General features: G+C 50.2%; 1 protein-coding gene across 2 annotated transcripts; it reads left to right on the forward strand.

The window, feature by feature from the left end:
- Window positions 1-1,358: 1,358 nt before the first annotated feature.
- Window positions 1,359-9,875, forward strand: SLC38A5 (solute carrier family 38 member 5). Of its 2 annotated transcripts, none has more exons than XM_058658730.1 (16): window positions 1,359-1,388; window positions 1,785-1,838; window positions 1,929-2,136; window positions 2,461-2,576; window positions 2,678-2,751; window positions 3,412-3,495; window positions 3,634-3,712; window positions 6,128-6,210; window positions 6,446-6,504; window positions 6,603-6,740; window positions 6,965-7,044; window positions 7,578-7,678; window positions 7,797-7,912; window positions 8,377-8,521; window positions 8,629-8,732; window positions 9,478-9,875. In XM_058658730.1, the coding sequence occupies exons 2-16, from the start codon at window positions 1,786-1,788 to the stop codon at window positions 9,577-9,579; spliced, it is 1,542 nt and encodes a 513-aa protein (XP_058514713.1). In that variant the 5' UTR covers window positions 1,359-1,388; window position 1,785; the 3' UTR covers window positions 9,580-9,875. The 2 variants fall into 2 exon arrangements, with proteins under 2 accessions (XP_058514713.1, XP_058514711.1); XM_058658728.1 differs by lacking the exon at window positions 1,359-1,388 and adding an exon at window positions 1,395-1,452.
- Window positions 9,876-12,009: the final 2,134 nt, after the last annotated feature.

The raw sequence follows: 12,009 nt of genomic DNA on the forward strand, positions 1-12,009 counted from the left end.
TTTGTGAGTCTGTATGTGGATTTGCCTGTTGGTTCTCTTTGGCATGATGGCTGTGAACCCGTGGGCTATGGCGTCTGTGAGTCGACAATGCCTGGATTTCCGTAGGAACTTGTGTTCACCTGCACTTTGTGTTATGTGGCTCTGTTTGGGGGTGATGATGTCTGTGACATCATTGGCACACCGTGGCTGGCTGATTATCCCATGAGCCTGGGAGCTCCACAGGCAGTGATCAGGGTCCACGTGTGCTCCAGAATTCAGCATTCACTACATGTGCCCTGTGTCTTCCCTGCCTGTCTGGCCACACTCACTTGTCATTCTGTGAGGGATGCTGACTGCTCCATCTCTGAGCCATAGATGGGGCTGTACTGAGAACAGTTATGTAGCTGCGATCCCTGAATATGCACAGGAGGGGTCTCTCTCCTGCTGTTGGGGGGAAGTAAACCTCCCATCACTTATTCTCCTTGGTTGCAGGGGGACTGGGTGTGTGTGGATTTGCCGTAACCCTAACTCTAACCCTAACCCTAGGCTACTTTTGAAGCCCCAGCCAGCTTCTGGCTTTTCAGGGAGGGTGGGGGGATGGGGGTGCAGAGGATGACTAGGGTTCTGGATAGAGGCTTTTTGTCTACCTGCCCTTTAAGCAACCTAATCAAGTTGGATCAGGACCCCAAATCTACCCCACCTGTAGGAGACACATGCCTTGCCTGGGACACTCCTGTCAAACGCCTAGGTGGGATTGAGCAGATAGACACTCCCGCAGCAGAGAGACACATGGTGGGGCTCCTCAATTGAGGTATGAAAACCCTACCCCATGCTTGGGCTGGGGTCCTGGACTCTAGGATGTCCCCAGTTTGCATATAGTGTATGTATGTGCCCACTCCCCACCACCGCACCTGTTCACCTTGCCTCTCCCTGGGAGCCACCCTCACCCAGCCCTGTCCCCACCATAACATCCAGACTGAGGGTCTGCCTGGAAATGGCTAGGCTGTGTTTACCCTTACATCTGCCCTACTGCCCTTCTCAGGTTCATAAAGCCACGCTGTCTGCCACACTGCTTAACTCCCACATTTTCTGCCTTCTTGTCTTTTATACCTCTGTCTGTGCCTGTGGCTGACAGCACTTTGCATCGTCCATCTGGTCCAAGCTGGTATTTCTGAGTACCCCCCCCCCCCCCCCCCGTGGCAGCCCCTTCAACAGGTTTCATCAGTCCTGGGCTCCGGAGGCTAGGCAGGGAGAAGCAGGTGGAGGAGGTGTTAGAAGGGGTGGGGCGATTGCGCTGACACGTGTCCTTGCAAGGAGTGAATGGCTGGCCAAGTGGTGACTGGGGGAGGGAAGAGGGGAGGGCGCGGGGGACAGGAACTAAAAGGATCGCGGGCATGAGAAGAGGCACAGTGAGTCTAGGGTCTGGGAGGAGAGGTTGCCTTAGCTCTAAATGGCTAGCTTATCTGCTACAGGGTCGGTCTCACCGGCGTTCTTGTCTCTCTCTCATGATCGCTCACTGCCCTTTTTCTATGTCTGTCTGAACAACTCTTGGAGTTCCCTCCACTCTGATTTTCTTCTTCTGTTTGCCCATCTCTGTGTCACCTCTTAGGCTTGTGTTTCTTGCTCTCCATTTATCTCACTTTCTCTCTTATCCCCTTGCTCTTCTTGCTTTTCTCTTCCTTCCTCTTGCCTCTCCTCAGTTTCTATGCTTTGCTAGCTGCTTGCCTCTGCATACCATCCTCTTTCCCCTTCAAGCTTGCTTCCCTGTCTCATTTCCTCTGCCCACCCCACTTTTCTGTCCACAGGATGGAGCTTCAGGAGCTCAAAATGAATGGAGATTTCCCTGCGGGTGCTGTAAGGTGAGTGGTTGTGGGCGTGAGCAGTCCAAGTTGGCAGTGTCAGGGGTCCCCTTCTTCTCAGCCCCACCTGTGTTTTCTTACCCCATGCAGCCCTAGTCAGGAACATGAGGACATTCTGCCCAACGATGTTCCTGATGCTGAGACGAAGCCGGTTCAGTTGGTGGATGTGCGTGATACCGGCACAGCCTGTGCTGGCTGCACCTGCTCCAACTCAATTTCCCAACTGATGCCGGCTGTTCCTCAGCCTAACTCGCTTCCTGACCCAGCTACTCAACTCCCAGATTCTCCCCCTTCCCAGGTATTTCCGCCACTCTCTCTCACTTGCTTGGCTTCCTGCCTGCCTGGTTGCTCTCCGTGGCTCAGGGACTGCCCTCCCCTGCGGCACCCCCCTACATTCTCACGTGGCTCTGGCTGCTCCCCTTCTTTTCTGCTCACTGCTCTCCATTTTCAGCTGATCCAAGTTCACAGTTACTGTCTGTGGGACCCTACCCTTCCACATGCCTCTCCACGTCCAGCTGCTCCCTCCCAAATTTCCCTTCCCACTTCCTTCCCCCACTTTCTACCTCTCCCTTTCCCAGCTTTAACTCTCATCCCTTCTCCCAACTGTATCTCTTGCCTACAGCCAGAGGGGAAGACATCATTTGGAATGTCAGTGTTCAACCTCAGCAATGCCATCATGGGCAGCGGCATCCTGGGGCTGGCTTATGCCATGTCCCACACGGGCATCATCTTTTTCCTGTGAGTGCATAGGTGACCTGGAGGTGGGGGTAGGGGCACACAAGTGTTGTGGGGCGAGTGGAAGGGCTGGGATCATGTCTGAATTGTGCCCTGTGCCCCAGAGTCCTGCTGATATGCATTGCACTTCTGTCTTCATACTCCATCCACCTCCTGCTGACCTGCTCCAGTGTCGTAGGTAAGACTAAGAGCCTGGATCCCAGGTCCAGCCCTCACCTCTGGGACCCAAGACTCTAGATCCCAGATCCAGACCTCAACCTACACCTGGATCCGGACCTCAGACCTTAAGCCCATACTCTGCATGGACCACCCAAATCCCACATCCCATGGTACCCTAGACCTCACAATGCACTTTTTGAACACTAACCCCTTCTGCTGACCTCTGAGCCTGACCCCTAGACTTCCTCTGGAGTTCCGGATTCATGACCTTCATCCCTTGACCTGGCTATGAGACTCCACATTAGTCAAATCCTCTCTGGTCTTGGACCACTCCACTGCACCTTTACTCCCCACAACCCTGAGATACCCATTTCTCAGCCCCAAGACTCAATGCCCACCATGGCTTTAGTCCTGGCTCCAAGATCCCTACTTCCTGCCTCAAGCCTTCATCCTTCTCTCCAGCTACCGTTACCTGGTCTCAGAGCCCACCTCCCAGGCTCTACTACAAGATAAACCTTACTTAAGCCTCACTTTCAGCCATCTTCAAGCAGCCCCAGCCCTCCCAAGCCATGAGTTCCTGGCTCCCAGATCCTCTGCCCACCATCCCCATTCCCCATCCTCCTTGGCCTTCTATACCCACAACCCTTTTTTTCTTTGTTCCCACCCTCTGGCCTACGAGCCTATGAACTTCTGGGACAGAGGGCATTTGGGCCTGTGGGGAAGATACTGGTGGCCATTGTCATCTGTCTGCACAACATTGGGGGTAAGGACTCTTGGGAGGTAGAGGCCAGCTGGGGGAAGAGGGTGGGTTGAGGCGGGTTGTCCCTAGTCTGGCTGGCAAGAAAGGGTAAGGGAGTGAGGGGAATCCTCCTTCTTCTTATACCTACCCCATTTGTACCAGCCATGTCCAGTTACCTGTTCATCATCAAATCTGAGCTCCCCCTGGTTATCGGCACCTTCCTGCGTATGAACCCTGAGGGGTGAGTGAGCAACACCTCTTGGCTGGTGCACAGACCCCCGTGTCTGCTTGTGGCCTACAGCTGGTTACTTTTACTCTGTGTCTAGCTTGAGGCTGTTGGGCTGGCCAGTTGGCTCAGACTGATTGCTGTGCATGGTGATGCCAGCAACGTGTGTGATAGTGGCTTTGACCCTAGCAGCCCAGGAGACCATGTGCTGAGTCTTTGATTGCTCTTGTACTGTGCTCTGATGCTGACTGTGTGTGCCCATGCATATCCAGTAGATGTGGATTCTGACTATGGATTTACTTCAAGTGACTGTTTTGCTGGCGGATTCTCTGGCTGGCTGTGTGATTGACTGCAACTGGGTTATGTTCGGCGCGATTCCAAGTTAATTCTGACACTTAGTCGCTCTGACTTTGCCTATCCTGCTGATTATATGATACTGCTTCAGAGTCCATTCACCTTGCTAATTCAGTCCAGCTGTGAGAGGATAGTAATCTCCAGTGACATAGATGTGTGTGTGTGTGTGTGTGTGTGTGTGTGTGTGTGCGTGCAGACACTATCCTGTGATGTTATTTATGCCCATGGCTTGCTCTGTGTGTGTGTGCCTAGTTGACTCTATCTCTGGTCTGGGGACACTTATTCTGGCAAATTCTCTCTGGTTATCTACGTGTCATCCCCAACACCTGTCCATACGTACTCTCTGTGTTATGGCTACAGCCATAGATGTGTGACTGCTCTGGTCTGTGCATTTGTCTTTGTTCTTGACTGTGGATTCATTGTGCTGTCTGGATCTGTGTGTTTGCTTGTGTCTGAAGGGACTCCAGCTATATATGTGTGTGTGTGTGTATGTATGTGTGTACAGTGCAATGTGGTGTTTTTGCTCCAACTGCAAACATCTAGGTGCATCTGTGGGTTAATACTGGCACTAGGTGTCTAGTGGTTGAGCCTCACTGTGATCTTGTGGACGTTGCCTGACGTGGATAAGCTTCTGTTTCACATCATCTTAAAACTTTTTTATTCGGGGCTGGGGAGAGCGCTAGAGAGAAAGCTGTCATTCATGGGTTCACTGCCCAAATGTCTGCAATGGACCTGAGCTAGGGAACAAACTTGGGAACCTGGGACCCAACCCAGGTCTCCCAAATGGGTGGCAGGGGCCCAGTTATTTAAGCCATCATCTTATCTGTTAGGGCAAATACCCACTCCTCTATGACTGGTCTGAATTTTCTTTTTGTTATTTGTGTTTGTCCTTTTAGATTTTTGACTTGATTCTGAGAACATCCAGGGGGCTGACATGTGACTTAGCATGTCTATTATAATCTGCCCCTACTGTAAAAATAGGTCCAATGGTGCTTTGTTGGTTTGCCTGTGAATAACTATGTATAACAGATAGAAAGAATGTGTGACAGCCCAGAAAATAGTAAGCATGCAGTAAAATTCTTTTGAATGAATGAACTGTTTTTTAGCAGATTCTTTAGTCATTGACTGTCTTGCCTGCATATCTTCCTTTGAAATCTATAGAGAATCCTACTGTTTCTATTTAAAAATATTTATTATTTTTATTTTAATCTGTGTGTGTGTGTGTGTGTGTGTGTGTGAGAGAGAGAGAGAGAGAGAGAGAGAGAGAGAGAGAGAGAGAGAGAAATCTCCATTCACTGCTTCATTTCCCATATGTCTGCAACATTAACAAGGATTCAGCCACTTGAACAGCTAGGACTCGAATCAGCAATCCATTGTGGGATGTCAGTGTTGCAATCAATGGCTTAACCTACTACACTGCAATGTGTATTTCCAACTCCCCACCCCCCCCATTTCTTTGGATTTGATCTCAACAATGTGGTCAGCTATCTCACTCCGTTTCTATTTCAGTCTGTCTTGGTGTGTGTGGCCAAATCAGCCTAGCTACTTTCGGGTGCTCCATGAACCTTGAGCTATTCAAATGTGTGTTTTGGACTTGACTGACTTTGTGTCCTTGCCTGCCTTTCTATCAACTTATTCAACCATAAATCAGTTCGCTCTCATTCTACTTGTACCTGCCAGGATCATGGCTCACTCCAACCATATGTCAGACATGTTGTTGCACTGGGCTCATTTGAACACCGAAGCTGATGGCTTAGGGGTGTTTGGTCACCTGAGTACATGTGCTGGGGGCACATCTGCCAGTGGCTTTTATCTACTTGTGTGCATGTTTCCATCTGCAAACCACTGGTGTTGCCTCGCAATCAGTCCAACCGTTTCTGTCAGTGCTCCTTGTGCCATTTGTCACTGCGGACACCTGAATGACCCTCTTCGAGTTGAAATGTCAGCTCATCTCTCCGGCTGGCTGGCTGGCTAGCTGACTGATATTTTGTGTGTGGCTGTACCCTTGTACCCCTCCCTCCCACCAATAGTATTCTTTGGCTGCGATCAGTCACTTCTGTTTTTCTGTCTCCCTAGGAACTGGTACTTGAAGGGCAACTTTCTCGTCATCATTGTCAGTGTGGTGATCATCCTTCCCCTGACCCTCATGAGACAGTTGGGTAAGAAGTTTCCTGGGGTGCTCATGGGAGAACAATGGTAGGTAGAAGGAGCTCCATGGAGAAAACCTCCATTGTCAAGGTGTGGAACACCAAGGGAGCTAGCCTATTTGGAGGCTTTGTGGTTGTTGGGGTGGGGGAGAGGCCCTGAAGGCCAGACTAGGGATTTGAGGGGTTTGCTGTCGATAGTGGGGGGCATCTTTTGATTTATGAGGCTCTATGTGTTTGCCCTTTGTAGGTTACCTGGGGTATACCAGCGGTCTCTCTCTGTCCTGCATGCTGTTTTTCCTCATTTCGGTGAGTCAGAGAGGACGTGACAAAGTGCAAAGACAGAGTTCAGGACTTTGGGACAGAGTTCTGTGACCTTGTTTTGTCACTCTCCTCTTCTCACTCAGGTCATCTATAAGAAATTCCAGATTGGCTGTGCTATAGTCTTCAGTGGGGCAGTGGTGCAGAATGAAGATTCCCTAGAAATCCCCATCCAAATTTTCAACTACACCTGTGAGGCCCAGATGTTTACGGTTGGCTCTCAGGTGAGTGTACAGGCCAGTGGGAGCTCATGCCACTCTCAAACCTACTGGCTCTGTGCTATAGGGCATCCTGGACAGAGTAGACTGGTCAGGTATTGGACATCAGGGGTTGCCATGTATGTGTGTGCATGTGTGTGTGGGGGTGTGTGTGTATGATGTAGAGGGCAAAGCAGGGCTGGGGGAATGTGGAGGGGCTTCTCTAACTTTCTGTGGACTCTGGTGTGCAGATGTCCTACACAATCCCCATCATGGCTTTTGCCTTCGTCTGCCACCCGGAGGTGCTGCCCATCTACACAGAGCTCTGTCGGTGAGTGGAAAGGCAAGTGGTCATGCATGATGGGCCAGCCAGGTACAGGGTGGACAGTCACAGTGTCCCCCAAGTGCTTGCTTAGAGTCATCAGGGGACTGGAGCTTTGTGCATGACTGGGGGGGTCTTGAGGGACTCAGAGCACATAATTCCTGACTGGAGTTTATGTGGTCTATTATTTTAGCATTCAGTATGAGTATGCAAGGACAGAGTTGGGAGGTAGAGTGCAGGAAATGAGTTGGGAGGGGGTGGTGTGCATGGCGAGGATGAGAATAGTGTGTGTGTGAGGGGGGTGATGTGGATGACCAGAGAGGGCTGAGGCGGTGGCTAAATGAGATGAGGTATGGATGGGCAGGGGGAGGTGGTGCTTGGCTAGTCACCCAGGTGAAGAAGAGACAGGCAACCTGATATGTACCAATTGAATGTTGCTCTGGGATAAGGAAACTGTAGAGGGTGGGATGTGGTTTGGTTTTGTGGAACTAGGCCAAGTTCAGAGGTCTGGACATGAGAGATCTATCACTGCTATACATTAGGCCCACACAGCGCAGGATGCAAGCCGTGGCCAATGTGTCCATCGGGGCCATGTTTTTCATGTACGCTCTCACGGCCACCTTTGGATACCTAACCTTCTACAGTGAGTAGAGCTGATGGGGTCAGGGCTGGCGGGCCATGGGAGGGGTGCTGGGAGTCGGGGATTGTGGAATTAGTCCTGGAAGCTCTATCTAAATCCTGTGTTCCATGTCATACTTTAGATAGTGTGGGAGCAGAGATGCTACACATGTACAGCCAGAATGACCTGCTCATCCTCTGCGTGCGCCTGGCCGTGCTGCTGGCTGTGACTCTCACCGTGCCTGTCGTTCTGTTTCCTGTGTGTTGGGGCAAGGGCGGGCCCATGGAGAGGATGGGAGAATGGGTGATGGATGGGCCAAGCATGTAGGCATGCACGTTTGGATGGGAAGTGGAGCTACAAGTGGATGGATGGGATGGAACCAGAGATGGACAGACAGGAAAGGCAGCACTGCCTGATGGACAGAGAAGGAGAAAGTAGATGGTCAGACTGAAGTGGAATAAATGTGGTAAGATCAGGGAAGGAGGCAGCACAGATGATGGCTCGTCAGAAGAATGAGGTAGGAATGATCAGTTCAAGGGTACAGCATAGCTAGATGATCAGCTGGGACAAAGAAATAGGAATGGGCAGAACAAAGGGTAGAGGCAGAAATGGGAACAGCCTATAGGGATCCCATATAGAGGGTGGAGCTAAAGATGAAGAATCACGTTGAAGAGGGGCAACACTTGAGCTATGAACCCTGTGCTGCCCTGCTTTGGCCACAGATCCGCTGGGCTCTGCAGCAGCTGCTCTTCCCAAGGAAAAGCTTCAGCTGGTTACGACATGTGCTCATAGCCCTGATCCTGCTGGTTTTGGTCAATGTCCTTGTCATCTGTGTGCCGACCATCCGGGATATTTTTGCTATTATTGGTTGGTGTTCTCCCTTCCCCGTCCCTGCCTCCAGTCCCAGATCCCACCTAACATGGCTTCTGTAGCCAAACTCAGACTGCCTCCTCCACATTGTTCTTATCCTCCAGGGTCAACCTCTGCTCCCAGCCTCATCTTCATCCTTCCCAGCATCTTCTACCTCCGCATTGTACGCTCCGACACGGAGCCCCCCTACTCCTGGCCCAAGATCCAGGTGAACATTCAAAAGGGTGTTAGGAAAAGACATGGCATTTGGAGGATAAGAAAATTTGCTGCTGCCGGATACCTTGGATATGGGAGGGACATTCTCAGAGCCAGAGTGGGGTGGAGGGAAGGGAAAGCATGGTCTGGAAGAATGGAAATGGTTATCCTAAGAAGAAACAGAATAGGCAGAGCATGTCTCTGGAGAGACAGAACATTCCAGAAGGAGGAATTCTCCAGACTGTTGTAAAGGAGATTGAGCCCTTTTTTTTCTTTTTAATTTGTGCATTTTTATTTTAAAGTGAGGTTAACAGGGAGAAGGAGAGACAGGGAGGTGGGGGGATCTTTCATCTAGCTGCTGGTTCACTCTCTAAGTGGCTGCAATGCCTGGAGATGAGCTGATCTGAAGCCAGGAGCTTCTGGGTCTCCCACATGGATGCAGGGTCCCAAGGCTTTGGGCCGTCCCCCACTGCTTTCCCAGGCCACAAGCAGGGAGCTGGATGGGAAGTGGAGCCGCTGATGCACAAAATGGCACATAAGGGATTTCAACACTTGCAGGGGGAGGATTAGCTACTTGAGTCATTGCACTGGGCTCTGAGACTGAGGCTGTCTAAGAAGAAGGATGGAAGGGAGACTTCCCGAGGGGTTTGGGTCATAAAAAGGGTGGCTTTAAGGAAAGAGGAGAACACAAAGGGTCAGGAAGAGCTGGAGTGGGAGGTCCCAGCCAGCTCCATCTTCTCTCTCCCTTCACCCTGCAGGCCCTGTGCTTTGGTATCCTGGGGGTCCTCTTCATGGCCATCAGCCTGGGCTTTATGTTTACCAACTGGGCTGTGGGCCACAGCCACAAGTCTGGACCCTGACCACGTCTGGCTTGGGTCCCTCTGCACTCTCCAGGGACCCTCTTCAGCCTGGCGTGTGACAGTGGCTGCTTCCCATGACTGTGGCTGCCTAAGGTGGGGGACAGAGGCATGCCTCCTCTGCAAAGATGCTGAGTGTGGAGCATGGCTCTAATCTGAGCTCCACCCCTAATGCCACAGTGGGAAAAAGACAGCCAGGTCCTTAGGAAATCCTTGCTTAGTCCAGTCCTCTCTGCTTCCTCCTAGATAAAGCTTTCTATTAGTAGAATTACTGTTGAAATAAAAATACTGAAAGACAATTCTGGCCTCAGCTTTTTGATTTTCTACAGCTTCTTGGGGTGGGGTGAGGACATCTAAGTCCTGACAGGGGTAAACTGGCCCTGGGATTAGAACTGTTCACTCTCCTGTGGTCATTAACTTCACTTCTTCACTGACTGGCTTCACAAACCATCTATGGGGGACTTCTGGGATGCCATCAGCTGGGGAGATAATCATGCATGTTGTAGGTACTAGGAATGTGGCAGTGAGTGAAGCACACAGTGGTATCCTGGATTTGACCCTGTAGCACAAGTGTGGGCCAACTACGATCTGCTGCCGAGTTTTCTATGGCACTTGAGCCAAAGAATGATGATTTTGAAATGGAAAATAATGAAGACTTCTTTGTGATAATTGGAAATTGTATAAAATCCCAATTGTATTATCTGTAAAACCAATGTAGTGGCGTACAATCATGCTTGTTCATTTACGGATTATTTGTGGACCTTCAACCCCACCCCAACACACACACACGAACAGAATTAAGAAAGCTAGCAGACTCCTAGTCTAGCAGAAAAGAGGAAAAAGAAATAATTTCTCCTTTAACATTTTTTGTTTACCTATTTTATTTATTTGAAAAAGAAATACAAAGGAGAGAGAATTCACTCTCTCTTTTTAAAAAAGAGATTTATTAATCTTTATTGGAAAGTCAGATATACAGAGAGGAGAAGAGACAGAGAGGAAGGTCTTCCGTCTGTTGATTCACTTCCCATATGGCCACAACGTCCAGAGCTGAGCCAATCTGAAGCCAGGAGCTTCCTCTGCGTCTCCCACGCAGGTGCAGAGTCCCAAGGCTTTGAGCCATCCTCGACTGCTTTTCTCAGGGAACAAGCAGGGAGCTGGATGAAACACAGGGCTGCCGGCATATAAACTGGTACCCATATGGGATCCTGGCTTGTGCAAGGTGAGGACTCTAGCCACTAGGCTACTGCGCCAGGCCTTCACTCTCTTAAAAAAAAAAAAAAGATTTTTAAAAAATTTTTATTGAAATGACAAATTTACAGAGAAGGTGAGAGAGAGGAGAGAGAGAAATCTTCCACCACTGCTTTACTCCTCAAATGGCCACAATGGCCGGAACTAAGCCCGTCTAAAGGGAAATAAGACATTCTGAAGCCAGGAGCCTGAAGCTTCCTCCAGATCTCCCACGCAGGTGCAGCGTCCCAAGGCCATCTCCCACTGCTTTCCCAAGCCATAAGCAGGGTGCTGAATGGGAAGTGGAGCAGCCGGGACTTGAAAATGTTCCCATATGAGATGCTGGACCTTAGAGGTGGAGGATTAGCCAGTTGAGCCAATGAATCAGCCTGAGAAAGAACTCTTGTATCCACTAATTCACTCTCCGTTTGGGTAGAGTGAATCTCCACAACAGGTGGGGCTGGACTAAGCCAAAGCCAGGAGTCAGAAATTCCATCCAGGTGTCCCACATGGCAGCAGGAATCTAGCTATTTGAGTCTTGTAGGGAGTGCATTAGCAGAAAGTATGATCAGAATAGGAGCTGCGATGCAAACCCAGGCACTCCGGTATGGAACGTGGGCATCCCAAACAGCGTCTTTTTTATTTTTTACATTTTTTCTTTATTTTTGACAATATTTACATAGTTAATTAGGGCAAAAAGGTTCAAGGGTTACAGTAAAGTGGGTAAGACTATCCAAACAGCGTCTTTACTGCTGCACCTATAAGCCTAGCCCAGAAACCATTTCTTTAGGGATGAGTATTATGAAGTAAATTAGTGGTATCTGTGTTTTGCAGGGAAATGGTGAGTCAGGATGCCATGGTGGAACCCCCTTTTGAGGCAGGGAAAAGGAATTGGATCCTAGGTTGGCTAGAAAGAGGAAGTCCCAGAGTTTTCTTGGCAAAGAATGTCCAAGTTAGAAACGCAGTAGCAAGTGCAAAGGTCATTGGAGTGGGCTGGAGACTCATCCACGTGCTTGAGTTTCAGGCGGGTAGGGGGTGGGTAAGGTGGCATGCTGGCGTGGTGTGCTGGTGGACTGTGCCTGGGTCCCAGGTAGATTGGCAGCACCAGGTCTGGGGACCCGTGTGTGTGCTGGGGTCCTGGGTGGGTAGGCAGGGCTCCAAGCGAGTATGCCACCCTGCCAGAGACTGGGGGCAAACCAGGCTGGG

Source organism: Ochotona princeps, chromosome X, assembly GCF_030435755.1.
Source record: "Ochotona princeps isolate mOchPri1 chromosome X, mOchPri1.hap1, whole genome shotgun sequence".
In the NCBI taxonomy this organism is placed as follows: domain Eukaryota; kingdom Metazoa; phylum Chordata; class Mammalia; order Lagomorpha; family Ochotonidae; genus Ochotona; species Ochotona princeps.